This window comes from Dasypus novemcinctus, chromosome 31, assembly GCF_030445035.2.
Source record: "Dasypus novemcinctus isolate mDasNov1 chromosome 31, mDasNov1.1.hap2, whole genome shotgun sequence".
In the NCBI taxonomy this organism is placed as follows: domain Eukaryota; kingdom Metazoa; phylum Chordata; class Mammalia; order Cingulata; family Dasypodidae; genus Dasypus; species Dasypus novemcinctus.
The window spans coordinates 42,853,307-42,876,984 of NC_080703.1; the positions used below are offsets into that span (position 1 = coordinate 42,853,307).

Here is a 23,678-nt window from a genome sequence, read left to right on the forward strand (position 1 = left end):
GAGTGGGGACCCGGCGCTGGAGCCAGCCGCAGGCCTGTGGCCCCAGGAGCCCCCCACCCCACAGGAGCCCTCCATCCCCAGGAGCCCCCCAGCAGCCCCCGCTCCCAGGAGCCCCCCACCCCACAGGAGCCCTCTACCCCCAGGAGCCCCCCATCCCAGGAGCCCTCCACCCCACAGGAGCCCCCCAGCAGCCCCCGCTCCCAGGAGCCCCCCACCCCACAGGTGCCCTCCATCCCAGGAGCCCCCCAGCAGCCCCCGCTCCCAGGAGCCCCCCACCCCACAGGAGCCCTCCATCCCAGGAGCCCCCCACCCCACAGGAATCCTCCATCCCCAGCAGCCCCTGCTCCCAGGAGCCCCCCAGAAGCTCTCCAGGAGCCTCACAGAAGCTCCCCAGGAGCCCCCCACCCTACAGGAGCCCCCCACCCCACAGGAACCCTCTATCCCCAGGAGCCCCCTACTCCCAGGAGCCCCCCAGGAGCCCCTGTCCCCAGGAGCCCCCCACCCCACAGGAGCCCTCCACCCCCAGGAGCCCCCTACCCCCAGTAGCCCCCCACCCCCAGGAGCCCCCCAGGAGCTCCACAGGAGTCCCCCACCCCCCAGGAGCCCCCACCCCCAGGAGCCCCCCACCCACCGCACATCGGCAGGCAGTTCCAGGGTGGGGCGGCTGCAGGGAGGGCGCGGCCCCTGGGAGCCTCTGCTGAGAGGGGTGTCTGTGTGGAGGCCGCAGCCCCTCGTGGGAGGGGCCGCTGAGGAGGTGGAGGGACGGAGAAGCCCCTCGGCTGGGGGGGTCCCGGGAGGGGCCCGGGGACCCTCCTCCACAGGAGCTGCCCTGCTGTCCTCATACGCGGCCGTCAGCAGGGCGGGCCCTTCGTGCCTCGGTGGGCCCCCTCGCTGCTGCTGGGACGCCGGGGGCGGTGGGCACTTCGCCCCCACGCTGAGGACACGGATCTGGTAGTGTCCACTGCGGCGTTGTCTAAGATGTGGAGAAACGGGGGGGATCGGGGCACGGAGGCGTGCTGTGGGCCTCGGTGGCCCAGAAAGGCTGCTGCTGCTCACGTGGAGGGACAGCCAGCGAGAGGAAGCACGTTCCTGGGGAGCACGCAGTCAGGGCCCTTGAGAGTGTGTCCCGTGCACACAAACGTCTGAAAAGTGACCCTCCCGTTCTTGTCTGGGAGGTAGAATGAGCCATGTTGATTGTCCTTATGTTTTTCATGGAGTTTGTATTACCTTGTAATCAGAAAAAAAGCAAGCCGCGGGGCGGGTACAGGGACGTCGTCGTCTTGGCCTCCGGAGCGGGTTAAAAGCTGCGCTCACACCACTGCCTCCTGCCCCCGGCGGTTCCAGGTGCGAGATCAGCACCTACTCCTGTGGAGCCTCCCTCGTGGGTGATGGATCTCTTTTCTCTTGCTGCTTTTAGTGTTCTCTCTTTGTCTTGAGCGTTGGACAGTTTGGCAAGTGTGTGTCTGGGGGTGGGCCTGCTGGGGTCTGCGCTACTCGGGGTGCGTTGTTTTTCCTGGACATCCATCTCCCTCGGTGGGTTAGGGAAGTTGTCAGCCATGAAGACTGGGTAAGGAAATTCGACCCATCTAGACGTTGTCTACGAGAACCACATCTCAGACCCAGGGATCCGAGGAGGTTGAGAGTGAACGGCTGGAAAGCAATCTTACAGGCAAACAATAACCAGAAAAGGGCAGGAGTAGCTACATTAATATCAGACAAAACAGACTTTAAATGCAAAACAGTTGTGAGAGGCAGAGATGGACATATTAGCGAAAAGGACACTCTTTCAAGAAGAAAGAACAGTCTAGAAGCTGAGCTCTGCCCGCGTTGCCTGCACCCCTTGGAGCTCGTGGCTCTTGGCTGGGCCTGGGTGGCCTGGAGGAGGGCGGTTTCCCATGTGGGGAGCCTTGTCAAGCCCCCTCGCCTGGGGGACGGGAGCCCCTTGGGGCTGGCCTGGCCCCTGGAGAGGTTCTAGCAGGTTCCTTGGGGCCAGGCCGGTCACAGGCCGCGACGGCTCTGCCCTCCGCCCCCGCCAGGCCCTTCCTTTGTCAGGGAGGCCGGCACTGGGCCAGGGGCCAGGACGACAGCCGGCTGGACTTCCTGGCGGCCGGATCATCAGGGCCCTGGGCGTGGACGGTCCACTGGGCCGCGGGAGTCGGTCGGACCTGAGCGAATCCTGCGTTGCCTGAGGACGGGGCTGAGTGGGTGGATAGTGGAGATTGCCCCTTAACGGCTGCTGTGTGACCTTGGGCCGGCCACTTAACGTCTCGGGGCCTCAGGACGGTCCAGGGTGAGCCAGCGGTAAATGCTCCTTGGCATGGGGACGAGGCGGGGGCCGCGGGGGTGGGCCCTGGTCCAAGGCCCGGTGTCCACTCTGGAACGCCTGGCTGCCCGTTTTTGTCCCGGCTGCCCTAGAGAAGCGACAGCTGCTCAGATGGAGGGCCCCCCGCCGTTCCCCGGCCCCCCCAGATGCCTGCTGCCCTCCTCCCTCTTGGGCAGATGACAGGGAGGCACAGAGCCTCGGGCGGACTCTTCTTTGTGCCTGAGCCTTGAAGGATGTCGCCAGCGCCCCCAGCCTCTGCTCCCTGGAAGCTGCACCCCCTCCCCCTGTGACAGCTAAGCCTGTCTCCAGAGCGGCAGCTGCCTCCTGGGGGTGGGGGTGAGTCACCCCCCGTTGGGAACCGCTGCTCCGGAGCGTACCCCTCAATGGGCCCCCCAGCAGCAGCAGCAGCATGACCTGGGCTGGGGAGGGGGTCTTGTGGGTGGCCCAGCAGTCTGCGTCTTAATCAGCTCGCCCTGCCTGGAGCGCGGCGTCCCCCTTCCCTGCCAGCGCGTGCCCGTCAGGCTGGAGTGTGGGCGTCCCTTGACCTCGAGCACGCGGCGTCCCCCTTCCCTGCCAGCGCGTGCCCGTCAGGCTGGAGTGTGGGCGTTTGCTTGCTAGTCTGGCTGTCCCACTGGCCTCTGAGACCCGGGCTGCCTGGGACTGAGTCCCCTGCCCCGGGCCCCCACGTCGCGCTCTGTCCCCGCACCCAGGACCCCGCGAACGTGAGGATGAATCACAGCTGCTCTTGGCGTTGCCACGCAGTGTCTGAAGGACAGGTGGGGCCTTTCCTCGAGCGCCTGCCCTGGAATTGCACGCAGCCCCCTCTTCCCGGCAGGACGCCCTGCGCTCTCTGGGCTGTGCCATGGGAGCAGCTTGACCCCTGGTCTCCCCCTGCCCCCCGTGGTGCCCCACACGGCGTTGGCCCATCAGAGGGAAAGAGCTGCCCTCTGGGGACGTCTGCAGTTTAAGAGTGACCTTTCCCCTTAAAAAGGCACGTGTGGATGGGGACAGATGACTACGATCGAGTTAGAGGAAGAGAAACGAGGTGATGAAACTACGCGTTGTTGTGAACTGTGACAAAGGCGCATTACTAATACACGGTGTTACTAACAGGACGGTTTGTGGGGAAAATACGCTGGATTTATGCTGTGGACTGCAGATAGCAGGCACGTCATGACCGTGTTCTGTCATCATTTGTAACAAGCGCGTCACCACGATAAGGGGTTGCTAGAGAGGTGGTGTATGGGAATCTTCTGGGTATTTGTGATTGTTTTGTTAACTCAGAACTTTTCAAAAAAATCCAATATATGTAAAATACACCTAAAACTGCAGGGTATGTATAAAACCAGATATACAATAAAAAGTACATAATAAGTAAAAAGGTTTAGAGTAGTTTTTCGTAGTGTGTCTTGGAGACCATGAATTTCTTCACCATTCCAAGGTGAAGTAAATACAGGAATTGAGAGTAAGACTTTAGAAGCGTCGTCAGCATTTGACAGTGTGGTGATATCCATTCTCCTAGTTTTAAGCTTTCATTGCGTTTTTCAGGAGTAGCGGCTCATAATGGGTGGGGGGCAGGGAATCCATTCTCACAGGTGGTTTGAGAACCTTGGCTCTGGAAAATTGCACCCTCAGCTGTTAACGGAGCTAATCGCTAGTTGCTGAAAATGGTGATTTTTATTTTTCACTTCTCTGTATTTTCTGAATTATGTACCGTGAATCTACTTTATAATTTTCACAGGCCAGGATATAAGGGGTGGGGAATAAAGGCCCTTTAGGAATGATGTCTTTATGAGCCAAAGAAATGCATTTCTGTGGATGGAATGACAGGACCTGTGAAGCCTGATGGGGGATTCTAAAGAACAGGTGGTTGCTGCCGTGCTCGTGGGTGAGGCTGACATCGGGTGGCCGGGTGAGTCACTGCGTGTGACTCAGCACTCCCTGTGGCCGCTCGTGGAGGGGCGAAAAGCACTTTAAGGCATTTCAGTCTTGTGCACAGCCCAAACACTCCCGTTACATACTTCTTTGTAAAATAAAAAACAGCACCAAGATACAATGATGGAAAACATTCCAAATGTTAAGACTATTTAGATGTTTAAACTCTGTTGGTGAGTGTAAATAATGTATTTGAGTATCAGCATCATTTCTAAATGGATGAAGACCTGTGGGCACAGCCTCGTGCACCGTAGCCACGTCAACGAAATGGAATTAGTGTGGACTGGTGGCTAGAACAGAGGAAAAATGATCTAGTATTTTATTTTCTTTTTCTTTTTCAAATTTATTTCCCCCCTGCCCCCATCTGCTCTTTGTGTCCATTCGCTGTGTGTTCTTCTTTGTCTGCTTGTGTTCTTGTCAGCAGCACGGGGAATCTGTGTCTCTTTTTGTTGGGTCATCTTGCTGTGTCAGCTCTCTGTGTGTGCTGTGCCATTCCTGGGCAGGCTGCACTTTCCTTCGTGCTGGGCGGCTCTCCTTACGGGGCGCACTCCTTGCGTGTGGCGCTCCCCTACGCGGGGACACCCCTGTGTGGCACGGCACTCCTTGCGTGCATCAGCACTGCGCATGGGCCAGCTCCACACGGGTCAAGGAGGCCCGGGGTTTGAACCCTGGACCTCCCATGTGGTAGGCGGACGCCCCATCGGTTGAGCCAAATCCTCTTCCCAATGATCTAGTATTGAAATGGACTCTCTTCCCTGAAGAAAGCTGGATTTGTCTTCCTCTTAACCACACAGACCCCGAGGTAATGCGTAAACCTCCCTGGCATCTTGGTGGGAACTCACCCCAAGAAGGTCGGCGCTTGCTGTTGACGCGCAGGCTCGTCCGCCACCACGGGCTCGCCCCCGGGCCTGTGCAGGCCGCCCTCCCTCTGATTCTGAGGTGTCCCTGGGCACCCCCACTTCAGAGGAAGACAGGCTGTGGGGGTGACGGACCCACTGCTCGACGGAACTCGCTGGCCGCAGACTGCCCACATCCCCAGCTTGGCCTCGAAGGCCGAGGGCTGCCCTGTGGCCAGCGCGCCGTCCCCGTGGGCCGCGGCCTGTGAATGTCGAGCTGTTGTTCCTTGTGAGCGTTTCCTGCAGGGCCCTGGGCACGGTGGGGCGTGTGTGTGTTTCGGCTGGGTGAATTAAACACGGACTCAGCCTCCTCCTTCTGGCCGGCGTCCCAGTTACCGCTGCCCAGCTTTCCTCTTTGAGAGTTACTTAACCAGCCTCTGGCCACATAGATGTTCCAACAGAAAAGGCCGTGTGCCTTTTATGCAACGCAGCTAAGCCGAGGCTCTCGACGGTAATTTGCAAAAGCAGCCCTTACCGAGTGTGGGGAATTGGTCCCTTTCATTTCCTTGGAAAGGAAGATAGGAAACGTTTTGTTCTATGCTCGCCTGACTTTTCCTCGACTGTGTTTTGTTGGATCATCTACGACATTAATGTTTGCTCTGACAGACAGCAGCTGCTGGCGGGGACACTGAGCTGTCACCGCGGCCAGGCTCGTTGGCACGGGCTCTTCTGTGTCTGGTGCTGACCTCACCTGCAGCACGACGAGCGGGGTCTGGTTGTTGCCTCCACACAGCACGCAGAAGGCATCGGCTTGTTTCTAGAGCTGAAGCACGCAGGTGCGCAGGTGTGGCGTTCTCGTCCTGCGTTTTTGGCTTTATTGGAAGAAGGGGTGAAATTGGGGGCGTTGTCCTACCTCACTGCTCTGGGGAGTATTTCGTCCCAACAAACTACCCCAAAAGTTAACGCCTTAAGGCGGCCATCTCGCCGCGGGCCGGGCGTTTGGGGGGCCACCCTGGGGGGCTCTCACTCGAGGAGTCACCCGCGGCTGGGACCGCGGGCATCGGAAGGGTCGGCTGGCGGGGGCTGCCGGGGGTGCCAGCCAGGCCTGTCCCCAGAACACCTAGCGGCCCTCCCAGCCTGGCCGCCCCGGGCGGTCCCACTTCTTGAGGGGTGCCAGCCTGCCCCCAGAGGAGCACCCCGACGCGCCCGGCACCCCTTCTGCCGGGTCCCGTTGGCCTGCACAGCCGGGGCCCATGCCCGCGAGGCCGCATGCCTTGATGGGACGGTGCCGGCGGGTTTGGGGCCCGTTCTCAACGTTCTGTGATCGTGGTGGCCGTGCGAAGGCCGCAGGACATCCGGTTTCACTCTTCCTCCCTCTTTGCTGCTTTGGGGACACTTTGTAAACACCCTGTTTCAAGGCCTCCTCGGGCCGCTTTGATGGTTGATCTCCGGCACTCACCAGCACCCGTACGCGGCGGTCACAGCGAGCAGCTGTTGTTAAGTCGACCGCGGGCCTCGCTGGGGGAAATCTTTGCCTCTTTGCCCATTTCTTAAAAATATTATCTGAGAAAAATCTGTGGCTTCCGTGCCTCTTAAAACGCATGACTGGAGCCAGGTGATCGGCGGGGCAGGCATTTATAAATTTGGTCAACCTCTGCTGCGGGACCCCTAAAATTTTATTGAAGTGATACTTGCCCATACTTAAAAAAGGACCGAGAAGTTAAAATGAAAAGTGAAAGTTCGCCACCCCTGTAGTTCTATTCTGAGAAGCAACCTTTCTTTTTTTTAGCTATTTCTTCTTCTGGTCTCCTCGGTGCCTCTGAAGTCACAGCAGTGGGCTTTGACTTTCGTTCTCTGCCCCCCCCCCCCCCCGTACCCTCCTTTCCTTCCGTCCTGATTAGCCACAGCCGGGGGAGGTTATCTGAAGGCCAGCAGCTGGGGACAGCTGGACACTCAGTCCCAGGGAGGCTGCACTGAATGGCTGCGGAAACTTCTGGAAGCTGGCCCTGACTTGCTTCTGAAAGTCATGCTAATTGTAAAAGGCCTCTTGAATTTAGTAACAGCTTTGGTGGCGGTGGTGAAACGACTGCCCCGAGAAGTGTGCCCCTCGGCTGCGTAATCCATCTGAAATCTGTTTGTGAAATTTTGAAAGAGGCAGGTCTTGAAACCGAGGAAATGCCCTCGGTGTCTCGGTGTGGACGTGGAAATAGTTCCCTTGTGGTTGAGCTCCGTAAAATGTCTTGGTTTTAGCAGTTCTGTCTCCTACACAAGGAATCCTGTGGGTTTTAATCATGTGTGTGCCTCTGGTGGGAAACTCGGCGTCAGTGTTTGAAACGCTGCACGTGGGGGGACGGGGGCGGGCAGGTGGTGGGCGACCGCCCTGACCCCTGTGCCCAAGGCTTGAAGGCTTCTGGCCTTTTCCTTTGCTTGAGATGCTTTGGTGTGGACCTTGGGCTATTTAAAAAAAAATTTGGGGGGGAGTCCTCGATTAAATTCCAGTATAGTGCCTCTTGTCTGTGTAACCTCAGCCAAAAAAATGAACTGAGTCTTTTCCAAACTGATAGACATTCTACAAAATAACGGGCCCATCTTATGAAACAAACGTACCAAGGCCGTGGAAGCAGAGGCCGAGGAGCTGTTCCGGATTAAAGAAGGTGGCGGGATGGCTGGGACCGTGTGTTACAACCCGTGGATCCAGAATCGGATCCCGGACTAGGAAAATATTTTTTTCTTTTATTATAAAAGACATTAGTTGGGCAGTTGGTGCAATTTGTATACGGTCATAGATTAGATAGGTAGTATTGAATCAATATTTTCTGATTAAAAAAAAACATGTTGAAATAATGTCAGACTTGCAGGACAGCTGTAAAAATAACACAGGGAGGCGGCCGTGGCTCGAGCAGTTGAGCTGCCGTTTCCCGTATGGAAGGACCCGGGTTTGACCCCTGGGACCTCCTGGTGAAAAAAGGATAAAAAAAAAGGCATCCCACACAACGAGGCAACCAGATAGGAAAAAAGAATACAAACCCCGCAGAGAGAAGGCCAGCACGCCCCATCCAGAGCCACCCATGGTGGCTTTTTGCCCCATTTGCCCTATCATTCTGTCGTTCTGTTGAGTCGCGTGTACGTCTCACTCCTGGAACACGTCCTCCTTCCCCGTGCATGTCCTGAGAACACGGCGACATTCGCCTAAGCAGCCCCCGCAGGCATGCCTTCAAGTTCAAGGGCTGAAACGCTGTCGGGGAGCCCGCCGCGGCCCGTGCTCCCATGTTTTCACAGGTCCCAGCGACGCCCTCGGGAGCCGTTTCTTCTTGGTTGTTAGACCCCGCCTGGGATCGTGCGTTTTGCCGTCTCTTTCGTTACTCCCTGTAAACCTTGGCAACGCGCACAGCTAACTTGCCGCCCTCAGCTCGGCCGTGGACGCAGCGGGTTAACTGCATCCAGGTGCTGCGCGCCTTCCAGGGTCTGCCCCGCTCCCCACACCCCGACACAAGCCCTGCACCCCCTTCTCCTGGCCCCCGGGCTCCCCCTTCAGCCTCTGAGTTTCGTGTTCCAGCTGCTTCTGTGGGTGGAGAGCTGCAGTCTGCGCCTTCCCCCGTGATGGCTCCGAGGTCCCCCCACGGCGCGCGGCGTGCCCAGGGCGCGCCCAGGGCGCATGCTGGGGGCTGGCGCCACGCACACCCGCTCCCTCCCACCATCCGGAGGCTCCTCCGCCTGCCTCCCGCGGGTGCCGTGCCGGGACCCAGTCCCGGCATCCGTCCAGGCCCCTCCTGCACCTCTTTCGGAAGTGGAATTGCTGGCTGTTAGGCAGTGCTATGTGCCACTTTTTTTAAAACTAAAGATTTATTTTTTATTTATTTCTCTCCCCTTCCCCGGTCCCTCCCCCGCCCTCAGTTGTCTGCTGTGTCCATTTGCTGTGTGTTCTTCTTTGTCTGCTTCTGTTGTTGTCAGCAGCACGGGAATCTGTTTCTTTTTGTTGCATCATCATGTTGTGTCAGCTCTCCGTGTGGGCGGCACCATTCCTGGGCAGGCTGCACTTTCTTTTCACGCTGGGCGGCTCTCCTTACGGGGCGCACTCCTTGCGCGTGGGGCTCCCCTACGCGAGGGACACCTCTGTGTGGCACGGCACTCCTTGCGCGCATCAGCACTGTGCACGGGCCAGCTCCACACGGGTCAAGGAGGCCCGGGGTTTGAACCCTGGACCTCCCGTGTGGTAGACGGACGCTCTATCCATTGGGCCAAATCCCCTTCCTGATGTTTCACTTTTTGAGGAATCAAAAAGTTTAACTTTTAGGGGCAACTTTTCCACTTTACATTCCCCCCAGCAGTGGACAAGGGCTCCTACTTGTCTACATCCTTGCCAATACTTATTTGCAAATGTTTGTTTTTAATCCTCCCAGACTTTGCATCTAATGACTTTTCTCTTAACTTTTTAGAAATAATTTCAAATTTACAGGACTGCTACAAAAAATAATGCAAATCCCATACAGAGAACTCCAACATATCCCTATCCCCCAGATACCCAGATCTACCAATTTTAACATTTTGCCACCTTTGCCAGATGATCCCTCCTCCCTCCCCCTCCCCCCTCCTTCCTCCTCCCTCCCCCTCCCCCTCCTTCCTCCTCCCTCCCTTCTCCTTCCTCCTCCTTCTCTCCCTCTCCCTCCCTCTCTCTCTACCTACCTGTCTGTCTATATCTACCTATCAATCCATTTTCTGAACTCTTGACTGTAGGTTGTATACATCCTGCTCCTTGAACACTTAATCTCCCATGAACATTTCCCCGGAACAAGGATAATCACTTACGAAACACTTTAGTGCAGTTACCCTGTCCAAGAAACTTAACATTGCTATAAAGCTTACAGTCTATCTTCTAATTTTATCATATGTCCCAATAATGTTCCTTCTCTCCTCCGTTGTTAGATCCCTCCAGGATCACGCACTGTGTGTATCTTTGGTTGCTCTTTCTTTTTTATGTGGGATCATGTGTACAACATAACCTCATCCATCTCGGCCTGTCCTAGGCACACCGTCCAGGGGTATTACTCACACGGTATTTTGGTCTCCTCACCACCTTCCGTTACGAAAGCTCTCCATCTGCCCAAGCAGAAGCCCTGTGCTTTCAGCAGGAATTCCCCATTCCCCTGCCCCTAGGGACATGTGCTCTAGTTTCTGTCCTATGAGCTGGCATAGTCTCTGGTATTTTCTCTACAATTACCAAGGGACTGAAATTTAACGTCCTAAATTGATGACAGTCTCATTTGCCTCGGTACCCACTTCACTTCAAAGAGCATCACAAACTGAATTCTCCACCTTTATGTAGTTCTTGTCACAAATTTCATGTTATGCATTATGGGTCAGAAACCACTGATGTAGCATTACATGTATGCATTTGCCTTTTAGAGCCTGTCGGCAGTCAAAAGTGGAGTTACAATCCAAAAATAGAGTTGTACTGGCATTTATATTTACACTTGTCCTACCCTCACTGGAGACCTTCATTCCTTTTTGTGGCTTTGATCTATTGTGTACTGTCCTTTTCTTTCCACCTGCAGGTTTCTTTTTATGATCTCATGTAGGGCCGGTCTAGTGGTGACTTTTGTTTATCTGAGGTTGTTTCATCTCTCCCTCATTTTTTTGTTTTTGTTACTCCCCCCCTCTGCCCCCTATTATCTGCTCTCTGTGTCCACTCGCTGTGTGTTCTTCTGTGTCTGCTTGTATCATCAGGCAGCTCTAGGAACCCATCCTGGGACCTTCTGGAGGAGGAGAGAGCCAATCATTCTCATGCTGCACCTCAGCTCCCTGGTTTGCTAAGTCTCTTATTGTCTCTCTGCTGTGTCTCTTTTTGTTGCGTCATCTTGCTGCGTCAGCTCTCCATGTGGGTGGCACCATTCCTGGGTGGTCTGCTCTCCTGCGCGAGGCTGCACTCCTTGCGTGTAGACACCCCTGTGCGGGGTGGCACTCCTTGCGTGTGGCAGCACTACATGTGGGCCAGCTCGCCACATGGGCCAGGAGGCTCTGGGCTTGAACCCTGGACCATACAGGTGGACGCTCCATCCATTGAGTCACATCTGCTTCCCCTTGTTTTTTTTATTTTAAATAGATTTGTTTATTTTATTCTTCCCTCTCCCCTCTTTCTGGGACTCCCCCCATGTGTACCTTGTAATGCTGGAAGGCGTCCCACCGCTTCCTCACGCTCGGCTCACTTTTCTTCGTTCCTCCTCCTTTCTGCTCCTCAGGCTGAAGGATTTCAGTTGCCGTATCTTCAGGGTCACTGCTTCTTCCTTCAGCCGGGTCCTCTCTGCTATTGGCCTCCTCTAGGGAATTTTTAATTTCTGTTATGTGATCTTCAGCTCTGTTTGGTTCCTTTTCACAATTCCTGTCTCCTGTTGATCTTTTTCTTTGTGTCCAACTGTCATTCATTTTCCCGATTTCCTTCCTGTCTTTGTTTAGGCTTTCCTTTGTCTCTTTGAGCAGATTTAGGACTATATTTTTAGGTCTTGGTCTGGTGTGTCCCAGGTCTGGTCCTCCTTCTTGATGGTTTCTGAGGCTTTAATCTTCTCCTCTGCCTGGGTCATCATTTCTTGTTTCTTTTGTTGAATATTTTGATATTTTAATGTGTTATCACTGGAATTCAGACTGAGATGTTCCTTAAGTTTGTATCCAGCTAGTGTTATGATCGAGCTTTCCTTGGATGCCAGGACTGACAACAACAACAAAAAAGTAAGGGAAAGAAGATGCCTGTCCCAGTCTTTGCAGCGACCCGTGCAGGTGCTCTCCGTCAGGGCTTAGAGACTAGCGCCAGCCCGAGCGCGCCCCCGTGACCTCTTCCGCACGTTCCTGTCTTGCCTGCACGCGTAGCTCTGGAATTCCCCGCTTACGTAGATAAATGTCCCCCCTTCCCTAGGAAAGTGTTCTCACTGTCCCAGGCACTCTCTGTGTGTCCTGCGCCAGCAGCCCCTGGCCGCAAGCAGCACGCCCTGACCGCCCTTCCAGAGCGTTCCGTAGGGAGCTCTGTGAGCCGCCCTCTGTGTGCCGGGCGAGGTTCTGGGGCAGCGGGTCTCTCAGGCCCCCCAGCAGACTGGGCCAGGCACGAGCTCCAGTATGTGCATGAGGGCCGCTCTAGAACCAAGAGCGTGGTCGGCCCTGGAAGTGGCTGGCTCTGCGGCGCTGGGGAGGGCCGGGGAGGGGCCAGGGGCCGAGGGGCCCGCCACAGTTTAGTAGACTCTGATTTGGAGCTCTCTCTTCCTGCACTCCTTATCTGTTTTCTGGAGCTCCGAGAGGGAGGGCTCTGCCAGTTCTTGCTGGTTGTTCAGTGCTTCTTTGGGGGAGGCGCTGGGCCCTGCAGCGCCTCATGCCGCCATCTCGATCGGGGCCTAAAGACAACGTGCAAGGAAGTGTCCTTGGCCCAGTGGTTAGGGCGTGCATCTACCACATGGGAGGTCCATGGTTCAAACCCCGGGCCTCCTTGACCCGTGTGCAGCTGGCCCGTGTGCAGTGCTGATGTGCACAAGGAGTGCCATGCCACGCAGGGGTGTCCCCCGCGTAGGGGAGCCCCATACGCAAGGAGTGCACCCCGTAAGGAGAGCCGCCCAGTGCAAAAGAAAGTGCAGCCTGCCCAGGAATGGTGCTGCACACGTGGAGAGCTGATGCAGCAAGTTGATGCAACAAAAAGAGACACAGATTCCCGCAACAAATGGACACAGAAGAACAGACAACTTGGGGGGAGGGGGAGGGGAGAGAAATAAATAAAATAAATCTTTAAAAAACAAAATAAAGACAATGTGCAAATCGAGGTGGTGCTTTCTTCCTGAAGGACCGTGTTCTGGGCCGACTGCTGGGTGATCCTTGGCTCCTCTGTCCCCTGGACAGGCACGTGGTGGCCTCTGCTTGCAGGTGTTTTCAGTAATTGCTGTTCTAGTGGGTGTGAAGCGTAGGTCCCTGTGTTTTTATTTGCATTTCCTAAAGGGCTAATTACGTTGCACATCTTTTCATGTGCTTACGGGCCACGTGTTTGTTTTCTTCAGAGAAATGTCTGTTCAAGTCCTTTGCCCATTTTTAAATTAGGTTGTCTTTTTGTTGTTGAATTATTGGAGTTCTTTATATATTCTGGATATTAAGCCTTTATCAGATATACAGGACACTTCCTGGAAAGGCCTCAGCCCGCGTCCCCACCCCGCCGAGAAGCCTTGCAGGGAGCAGGCCCGGGCGAGGGCGCCTTCCTCTAGAGCCCGGCGCCGTGTGACCTGGGGACCCTCTGGGCGGCGTGGCCTGGGGACCCTCTGGGCGGCGTGGCCTGGGGACCCTCTCGGCGTGGCCTGGGGACCCTCTGGGTGGTATGGCCTGGGGACCCTCTCGGCGTGGCCTGGGGACCCTCTCGGCGTGGCCTCGGGGACCCTCTGGGCCGTGTGGCCTGGGGACCCTCTCGGCGTGGCCTCGGGGACCCTCTGGGCCGACCCTCTCGGCGTGGCCTTGGGGACCCTCTGGGCCGCGTGGCCTGGGGACCCTCTCGGCGTGGCCTGGGGACCCTCTGGGCCGCGTGGCCTGGGGACCCTCTCGGCGTGGCCTGGGGACCCTCTGGGCGGCGTGGCCTGGGGACCCTCTCGGCGTGGCCTGGGGACCCTCTGGGCGGCGTGTCCTGGAGACCCTCTGGGCGCCGTGGCCTGGGGACCCTCTGGGCCGCGTGGCCTGGGGACCCTCTCACCCCTCGGCTCAGGCTTTCTCTCTGAGGCCAGGTCGGGGCTCCTGGCGGCTGCCAGGGCCCTGGGAAGCTGAGTCCCTTTCCGTGGGCCGCAGGTGCGCTCTTGGCGGTGGCTCCGCGTGTGTCCTGAGCACCCTGGCGGTTTGTAGGGCAGTTATTTTAAACCCACGTCTATCCGCGCTGCTTGTTCCTGGAACCTCTGTGAGGGGCAGGGCCGTCATCTCGCCTTGGGGGGGGGTGGGTGGCTCGAGGCTCAGGAGGGCGGGCTGGCTCGTCCCCCAAGGCTCCCCCCATCCTGAGGCTCCCCTCCCACCCGAGGCTCCCCCCAGGCTCCCTCCCACTCCAAGGCTCCCCCCCCAGGACACCCCCATGTGGCTCCCACCCTGAGAACCCCCCCCCATGGCTCACTCCCCTGAGGCTTCCCCCAGGCTCCCCCCACCCTCTGCTCCCTCCTACCCTGAGGCTTCTTGCCCCCCTCCCACCCTGAGGCCCCCCTAGGCTCCCTCCCACCCCATGGCTCCCACCCCGAGGACCCCCCCCATGGCTCACTCCCCCCTGAGCCTCCCCCCTCAGGCTTCTCCCCACCCTGAGGCACCCCCCACCCCTCCAGGCTTTCCCCCCCGCCCGAGGCTTCCCCCCAGGCTCCCCCCCACCCCAAGGATCCCCCCCTGTGGGTCCCACCCTGAGGCCCCTCCCATCCCCTGTTCCCTCCTACCCTGAGGCTCCTTGCCCCCCCCACCCTGAGGCTTCCGGCCCAGGCTCCCTCCCACCCTGAGGCCCCCCAATGGCTCACTCCCCCCCAGGCTCCCTCCCACCCTGAGGCTCCCCCCCATGGCTCTCCCCCACCCTGAGTTTCCCTCCCACCCTCAGGATCCCCCCCCATGGCTCACTACCCTCCCGAGGCTCCCTCCCCTCAGGCTCCCCCCCACCCTGAGCCACCCCCCACCCCCACCCCAGGCTCCCCCCCAGGCTCTCCTCCCCAGGGCTCCCTCCCCTCTGTGACTCCCCGCCCCCCCGGGGCACCCAGCCCCCCGAGCGCGGCGCTGCTGGCCTGGTTTGGGCTGCTCCCTCCCGGGCAGCCTGTGTGTGACCCCCGGCCCCCGCCGCGCTCGCTGCCTGAACAGCTCCCCTCGTGAGGCTCCCTGAGGAGGTGGCGCCTTCAGAGGGGCGCTGGGGCCCCTGCCAGCACCCTGAACCCTTCAGGATTCCTCCAGCGCTGCCCTGGGGCAGCCAGCAGGGCGGGAGTGGCCCTGCCCGTCCTTCTCGGGGGCTGGCCCTGCAGGGCTCTCGCCGTGGGCCCTGAGCGCGTCTGGACGGGCCTCTTGCCTGAAGCTTCAGGGCCCGGGACCACGGCTGCACCTGCTCCTGAGCTCAGGATAAGTAAACACTCAAGTCAAGGAGAGGCAAGCTGGCTTCCCAGACACGGGCCGGTTTCCAGCCCGCTCGGGGGGCTGCCTGAGTCCTCAGGCCCTGCTCCTCCTCACACGCCGCTTTGCCGCCTGGGACGGACGGGGCAGCAGTCCTCTGCACTTTACCACTGCGCTGCCCACGGCAGGGGTGCTGAGGGACCCACCTGCTCTCACGTGAGGCCCTCCCGTCGTGGGCCCAGCGGCTCAGGCGTGCCTGGGTCTCACCTCCTCTCTCCTTGTCTTCCTCCTTCTTTTTCTGCCAGGTGCCCTCCTCATGGTGGCGAGATGGCTGCCACCTGCCCCAGGTTCTCATCCCATCCTCTCAGCCATCCCCGTTTAGAAACGTCCAGGGACAGAGCCTCCCTCGGCAGTCACTGAGCCTCGGCGTGGGCATGCCTGCGTGGCCTGGGGCTGAGGGTCTCGGGCGCCCGTGCCCCCTGTCCCTCTGGAGGCTGAGAGAACGGGCCGTCCTGTCGGGAAGTCTGGCTTCCTGTTTGGTTTTGCACCCGGCCCTGGGGGATGGGCTCGCTGGTGGGTGGAAGCCCCCCAGGGGTCCGTCATCACCCAGGAGCGTCGTGGCATTTAGGGAAAACGCAGCTAAGTCAGGGCTGTCTGGTTCAGTCCTTCGGTCAAGGTTAAGACAAGGTCACTGCCCTGCCTTTGCTCGTCAGAGTCGCCCGGGACGTCTTGAGATCTGCAGCCCGTTTGCGTTTCAATTCATAAAACTCTGCTCAGGCCGCACCTCTGCTTAAAAACCCACTGTGGCATGATAATCGGATCGGTTAGGGGAAAGAATCATCGGATTGGTTAGGGAAAAATACTTAGTTTAGTAGTGATATTTTGAAAATGCTCTTTAATCGTTAGTTAAAAAGGTTTAAAAACAATGCAAGTTATTGGTGGCAGGGTGAGATGTTATATATGTTTGTTTTGTAAGTTCACACTATTATACATTTATTGTTTATGTAAAAAAAAAAAGCCTTGTGTCCAGCATGAGGACTGAGACGCTTATGCTTGTTTTTCCTGGAGCTGGCTTGAGGAATGAGAGAGAAAAGAAATGAAAATGCTTCGAACAAAGGAAAAGAAGAGGATGGTACACATAGGGTAGTGGTTCTCAAACGTCTTGTTCTCTGAAACCCTTTACACTCTTCAGAATTATTGACAACTCCAAATAACTTTTGTTTATGTGAGTTAGCACTATTGATATTTTCCATATTAGAAACTAAAACAGAATGCTAAATTTTTATTAATGTATTTAAAATAGCAATAATAAATGCTTTTCAATTTACCATTAAAAAAAAACCAAACGGAAAACCCACCGTGGCTCCCCGTCATCCACGGCGTCAAGTTCAGACGCGTGCCCCCGCCTGGCCCCGCCAGCCCCCACCACCCTCTTCGCTCGTGCCTTGCCTCGCTTTACCCTCCTCTGCGCCTGGCCTGGAGGTGGCTCTCTTCGGCGGCCTCCCCAGCCACGTCGAGCAGGTGGCTCAGGCCTCAGGATGCACAGCGCAGCGTTGCCATGACCCATCTACACCCGAGTTTAAGCCCTGGCCCTGCCACTCCGCAGGCCCGCGACACAGGGGCGCTGCTCGTCCTCTGTGCCTCAGTTTCCCCCTTTGTAAGACGTGACTGGCACAGCAGCCCTCCTAACGGGGCCTGCCAGCCTCGCTCTGCGCGCCACGCCGTCCTCCGCGGGCAGCGCCGGTGCCTGCGTCTCCCGTGCCCGGAGGAGCTCCTGGTGGAGCAGTGGGCAGGGACGCGCTGCGAGGCGGCTGGCGTGACGCGGGACGGGGGCGGTGGGCCGGGAGGGCGGCCTCGTCCGCCTCGCTCCAGGCAGGGGCGGGACCCGTGTCGCCAGCCCGTCTGGCTTTTTTTTTTTAGTGAGAAGTTGGAGACTCCACCTTTTTTTTTTTTTAAATAACTTTATTTCAAATTGAAAACAGAAAAAGGCACCTCAACGAGCTGTGGAAGCATTGCTCCTAGAAAGTTCTATCCAGACACTTTATCTCATCCACTTCCAACACTGCACCTCTAGTGTTCAGAAAGATACACAGATAAACAGAGATTAAATGACGAAGGCCTTCTTATTAATAAAAACGTGAAGAAGAGAAAAAAATGCTTAGGCATATTCATATCTCACAAAACCAAACCCCGTATTCTTTTGTTTACCTAACATAGTGTTAACTTTGCTGTTGTTTCCAAAACATTACAATGTTGTTAACTATAGTCTCTAAATTACATGAACTGTATTTTTCCCTTTTGTTTGTATTTTGGTTTCTCTCTTTTTTTTTTTTAAATGTCACATTCAAAAAATATGAGGTCCCCATATACCCCCCAACCCCTCACCCCACTCCTCCCACATCAGCAACCTCTTTGATCATGCAGGGACAGAGGCTGGACGTTGTGTGTCCTGCCATGGCCCACTGGGTGGACTGGGGAGAGTGTACACTACAACGTAAACTATATTCCATGTGGTGCGGCAGTGCTCCAAGGTGGAGTCACCAGGTGCAGTGAATGGGCCCCCTTTGTTGAGGAGCCAGGTTTTTTCCTGTTGTCCCCTGTACAGTCCGCCTCTCGGCCCAGAGGCCGCCGGCGGGGGCCCCGGTTCCCGCGTTACAGGGGAGGGGGCCTCCCTGGCTGACGCTGGCTGACCCGGCCCCCGTTTTCCTCGTGGGGAGGGGGCAGGCGCGGGTGGCACTGGACCTGCCCCTTCCAGGGTGGTCACTGCGAGAGCCCGCCCTGCCCGTGAGAGTGCGTTTTGCAAAGCAGCTGCTTACGGGGTTTACCCTCGTTGTGCCAGCCGCCCCTGCGGGCGAGGGGCTCCCTGGGTGCTTTTTAGGTAGGGCGGCGGGTCTCGCGGCATACCAGGAGGCAAGAAAATAATGATAAGCGTGTGCGGTTGTTGAGCCCCTCCGGTGTGCCGGGTGGGGGAGAGCTTCCATCGCCCTCTTTACTCTCCCGGCAGCCCTCCGCGGGCGATGAAAGTAGCCGCGTTGTAGGTCATAACCGTGACTCCCGGAGAAGGCGCCTGCCCCGGGCTTCCCGCAGGAGCTGGCCGCCAGCGCCTCTGATTGAAAACGTGGGCGCCGGCTCCGTGGGCCCCTAGGCCGGCGGCGGCTTGTGTCTTGGCTCGTTCCTGGGCTCCCCCGGATCCGGAAGCCCCGCACGCCTGGGGCCTCCCCTGGAGCCAGCCGGGCCCGGCTCGATGGCTGCACGGGGGGCGCTGGACAGCAGAGCAGCCCGCGGGCGCTGACAAGCGGCAGGCGGCCCGGAGCCGGCGTGCGGAGGGCGGGCGCCCGAGGCCCGTCCCGGCCTCCTTCGTCCTCCCCTGGACCACATGCCATCCTTCTCATGCTTTCTCCTTGTGCTCCAGGGTCTGGTTTCTGGACTTTCATAGTGTAGTTAAACCCATCTGGGTCGACCCGCACGTCTGTCCTTCCACACACTGGTCAAGGCCCAGGTTGCTAGGTGCTGCCCCAGGGTGGGCCTCCGGGCGTGTCTCACCTTCTCCACGGTGTTCATCTCTCTCGCCTTCTCCACGGTGTTTATCTCTCGTGCCTTCTCAACTTTCCTACGTGTCTCTCGTCTTCTCCACGTTCATCTCTCTTGCCTTCTCCACATTCCTGTTTCTCACCTTCTCCACGTTGTTCATATCTCTCACTTTCTCCATGCTGTTCATATTTCTCACCTTTTCCACATTCCTACATGTCTCTTGCCTTCTCCATGGTGCTCATATCTCTCACCTTCTCCCCTTTCCTATGTGTCTCTCGCCTTCTCCGCGTTGTTCATATCTCTTGCTTTCTCCACATTCCTTCGTGTCTCTCGTCTTCTCCACATTCCTTCATGTCTCTTGTCTTCTCCACATTCCTACGTGTCTCTCGCGGTCTCTGCATTCCAGGCCTCAGACCTCCTAGTTTCTTGCACGCTCCACGCTGCCCCCTCTCTCCGCTGCCTGCTTGGGGCTCAGTATTTCCTCATGCGCCCACTCGTGCCTCAGCCTCCCGTCTCGACGTCCGCCTCTGGGCGTTTTCCGTGCGTGTCCACCCGGCCTGGCGAGGGCCTCTGCCTCGGTGCCTGGCACGGCCCGGGGGACATGAGCGTGTGCCCTGCCCTCCAGGCCAGCGGTGTCGTGGAGCGAGCCACACCCAGGCCCCGGCTCGGCACGTGGTGGACTCGGCTCAGAGCAGTGCGTGGCCGGGGGCTCTCGGGAGCGTGGGAGACTGGCCCCTTCTGGCCGGAACTCCCAGGGGGCGGGCTGGCCATGGCCCCCAAGGACCCGGGTAGGGCGTTGTAGCCTAGACCTGTGTCCTCCAGGACAGTGGCCACTGGCCACGCGTGGCTCTTCAACTTAAATAGAGTTATTTAAAATCGAGGAGACAAAAAAGCCAGTTCTTTGTTGTACGAACCCCACGTCAAGGGCCGGGGGCCGCGTGTGGCTGCAGGGCCCCCCGGGCGCCCGGGCCGGCCTCACGGGCCTCAGCTCCTTCTCTCTCCGCTGCAGGACGCGCGTCAGAAGTTCCGCTCCGTCCTCGTGGAGGCGACGGTCAAGCTGGACGAGCTGGTCAAGAAGATCGGCAAGGCCGTGGAGGACTCGAAGCCCTACTGGGAGGCGCGGAGGGTGGCCCGGCAGGTAGGTGCCCCCGCCGCCGGCCGGCCACGTGGGCGCCCGGGCTCCGGCGGCCCCGCCGGGGTCAGCAGCACGAGCCCCGCGGTGTCTCCCTGCGCAGCCGCGTGCAAGTCGGGCTCCTTTTCCTTCTGCGCCCGGGCGGCCCGTGGTGGGCGCCGGAGCCCCTGCCCGCGCCTGGCCACCTCGGGGGCCCCTGCCGAGCCCCCGCTCTCTCGAGCCTCGCCCCGAGAAGGCACGAGGGGTGCGCGGCTCTCGTGGGCTCAGGAGTGGTCAGGCCGCGTGGCCAGCGTGGGGGTCAGAGCCTGCCCTGGCTGGCTCCAGACGAGCGTGCCGCGTGCCACTCCTGGTCAGGCTGGGGTCGAGGGCCGGGTCCCCGCTCACGGGTGCCCGCCGCGTCCGCAGCCCCCTCGGGCGTCCCGGTGGGGGGTCTCCGGCCCCGGTGGAGGGTCTGTAAATGACCTCGTGTCTTCCAAGGGGCTGAGGCGGGTGGTCCAGGCGGTGGTTCACGGGCACGGCTGGGCTCTGGCCCCGCTGGCACATCCACGGGGGTGGAGGACGCCGCCTCCGGGAGCCTCCCTGCGTCAGACAGTCGTTAGCGAGGCGGCAGGTGTTGAGCACCTGCTGTGTGCACAGCACTGCCGGGCACAGGGGACGCGTGGCACAGTCAACCCCCAGACCCGGGAACGGCTCTGGTTGGACATGGGGGCGTGGAGTCCGGGCTGCTTTCCCCCCCTCCCCGCCCGCTCAGGTTCTCCTGAGGGCCCTGTGGATTTGTGGTCGTTTGTGAAATCCCACCCGTGCACCTGCGCTCTGCTCTCAGCCCTCACCTGCGCCTTCAGGGTAGAACTGGCCAGGTGCGCCGTCCTCCTTCCAGATGGGCCCCGTCCCCCGGCCTGGCCCCGTTCCCATCACCCGTGGGTCCCCAGAGCCCGAGCAGCCGCTGCCCTCGCCCACCCAGGCCCCCGGCCTTCCGGGAGCAGCGACTCTTCTCCCAAGGTCCCGTCCCTCGTCCCAGAACCCCGAGGCTCCCCCTGCAAAGCCGCCGGCCCTCCGCCCCTTGGGTGCCCCCGTAGGGTGCCGTGGCCCCCACACCGCGCAGGCTGGCCGTGACCTTGTCCCACAGCTGCGGGACGGGGGGCACGGCTGAGCTGTGCGGAGTTAAGCCCTGGAGAAGGACCCAGGAGCTTAGAGGTCGCCTCTTCCGAAAGCCTCTCCTGTCCCCTGAGATGCGTGCTTTCAGCGGGTGCGTGTCTTCTGGAAACGGCCCACGTGCCAGGGCCGCAGGAGGCCAGGGCACGGCCTGTGGAGGGGCCCCGTGGGTGTCACAGCCATTCCCCGAGGCCGCGGGCCTGGCCTGCCTGCGGGGTCCCCCGGTCCCCGAGTGCAGGGCCGTGGCTCCAGGCCACGTGGGTGGGCTCTGGGCGGCTGCCCACCCCCGACTGACCTGCTGACTGCCCCTCCCCGGCCTCTGAACCCGCTGCCCCTCCCGATCGGCATTTTCTTGAACTGGGATTTGCGTGGGCTGCTCCCTCAGCTGCTGCTGCTTTCAAGTCACCCCGTCCGCGAGGCTTTCCCTGCTCGCGGGTTGAACGCCGTGGCCCCGCCCACCTCCTCTGCCGCCCTCAGACCCTCTTCTGTTTCATATTTTTTCCATAGTATTTATCGCCATGACTTGCTATGGGTAGCTTGTCTGAAGTGAGCGAAACCCCGTGAGGAAAGGGAAATTTGTCTGTTTTGTGCGTTGTCTGCGCAAATGATGTTCAACTATTGAGCAGAGGAGTGAAAGGACGAGCAGACGAGGAGGGGGCAGCCACCCAGAGCGCCGGGGCGCCCCCTGCGTCCTTGACGTTTTGAGCTTTTCTTCCCGGTCACCCCTTTGGTTGTAACTTGCCTTTACCTTGTAGCAGGCAGGTGGTGGGCTTGGAACACTGCCGGCCAATCTGGCTTCGTCTGGATTGGGGTCATTCAGGACTAATTTGGTGGGTGGGTCCCGGGCTGGTGGTGACAAGCCAAAGGAGACGTCAACCCCTCCCTTCCTTTAGGTGCCCCAGAGCCTCTGGGTTGGGGGAGGAGCTTCGTCAGGGGAGAAGCTGGGCTGGAGGGAGGAGCTGGATGGGGAGGAGCTGGGCTGGGGGAGGAACTGGACCAGGGGGAGGAACTGGGCTGGGAGGAAGAGCTGGGCTGGGGGAGGAGCTGAATTGGGGGAGGAGCTGGGCTGAGAGGAGGAGCTGGGCTGGGAGGAGGAGCTGGTTGGGGAGGAGCTGGGTCGGGGAGGAGCTGGGTCGGGGAGGAGCTGGGCTGGGAGGAGGAGCTGGGTCGGAGAGGAGCTGGGCTGGGGGAGGAACTGAGTTGGGGAGGAACTGGGCTGGGGGGAGGAGCTAGGTTGGGGGAGGAGCTGGGCTGGGGGGAGGAACTGGGTCAGGGGGAGGAGCTGGGCTGGGGCCTGGAGCTGGGCTGGGGGAGGAGCTGGATCGGGGAGGAGCTGAGTTGGGGGAGGAGCTGGGCTGGGAGGGGGAGCTGGGCTGGGGGCTGGAGCTGAGTTGGGGGAGGAGCTGGGCTGAGAGGGGGAGCTGGGCTGGGGGAGGAGCTGGGTCAGGGAGGAGCTGGGCTTGGGGCTGGAGCTGGGCTGGGGGAGGAGCTGGGTCAGGGGGAGGAGCTGGGCTGGGGAGGAGCTGGGTCAGGGGAGGAGCTGGGTCAGGGGGAGGAGCTGGGCTGGGGGAGGAGCTGGGCTGGGGGAGGAGCTGGGCTGGGGGAGGAGCTGAGTTGGGGGAGGAGCTGGGCTGGGGGGGAGCTGGGCTGGGGGGGGAGCTTGGCTGGGGGAGGAGCTGGGCTGGGGGAGGAGCTGGATTGGGGAGGAGCTGGGCTGGGGGAGGAGCTGAGCTGGGGGCTAGAGCTGGCTGGGGGGGCGAGCTGGGTTGGGGAGGAGCTGGGTCGGGGTCTCCTGGCCGCTGGAGGCGGGGATGGAGCCACCTCGTCCTCCCGCCCTGCTCTTGGCCAGCGAGGAACGCAGTCCGTGGGCGAGCCCCCGAGTCACGGGGAAGGCCTGGCCTGGGGGTGGCCGGTCACTTCACCGGCGAGCTGAGGATGAATGTGGGGGCTGCTGCCCCCTCTCTGCCAGCCGGCCCCCTCGGTGGTCCCTGCCTTGCTGCGGAGAAGGTTCCAAGTGGCCCATGGCGCAGCGCCGGGGGACCTCGCGGCCAGTGGCTGAGGAACGGGGGGATGCGCCAAGGAGGGGCTGAGCGTGGCTGTCCCGTGGCATCTCCGTGGACAGTGGGACTGGACCCGGGCCGGGCGGGAGAGCTTGTGCGTGGGCAGACGTCCCCTGGACTTCCTGGCGGCGAAGGAGGCGCCCCTCCGGCCACGGCTGCGCGGGCTTCCTGTTGGCCCCCTCTGCTCTAGCCCACCCCTCCCTTTTTATATGCACGAGCCCCCTGACCGGGCGGCATGAGGACCTGAGATAGACCGGCCGGGCATTTCCTTCCCGTGGGCAGCGGGGCGAGGCTCCTCCGTCCTCGCTGGGGAAACAGAGATGTCCTTGGCCACCTCATCAGGTCATTTGAAAGGCTTATGGAGATGACGTGTTTGACCGTGGAACCCTCGCAAGACCTTGAGTTTTGGCCTCATTGAAAAAAAAAATTAGGGTTTGATAAAAAAAAAAAATTAGAAAATGGACACAAAGAGGAAAACCGGTCCCCATGCCTTCTGTTCATATTCAATGCGTACATTAAAAAAAGATCACGCCGTAGCTGCAGTGTTATGTGAACCTCCATCCAGTGTCTCCCTGGAACAAGAGGGGGTAACTACAAAGGCAAGCCCTTGTGCAACTTGCCCTTCCCTGAAGACTCTACAAAGA

At 59.4% G+C, this 23,678-nt stretch overlaps 1 protein-coding gene across 3 annotated transcripts in view; it reads left to right on the top strand.

The window, feature by feature from the left end:
- Nucleotides 1-23,678, top strand: part of SH3BP5 (SH3 domain binding protein 5) — a 54,880-nt gene that overhangs the window by 6,110 nt on the left and 25,092 nt on the right. For 2 of the 3 annotated variants that reach the window (XM_058290634.2, XM_004483657.5), the window contains exon 3: nt 19,700-19,828. The exons of the other annotated variant lie outside the window; for it this stretch is intronic. In XM_058290634.2, coding sequence (XP_058146617.1) covers nt 19,700-19,828 — 129 coding nt within the window. The remainder of the gene's footprint in view (nt 1-19,699; nt 19,829-23,678) is intronic. 3 annotated transcript variants of the gene reach the window in all.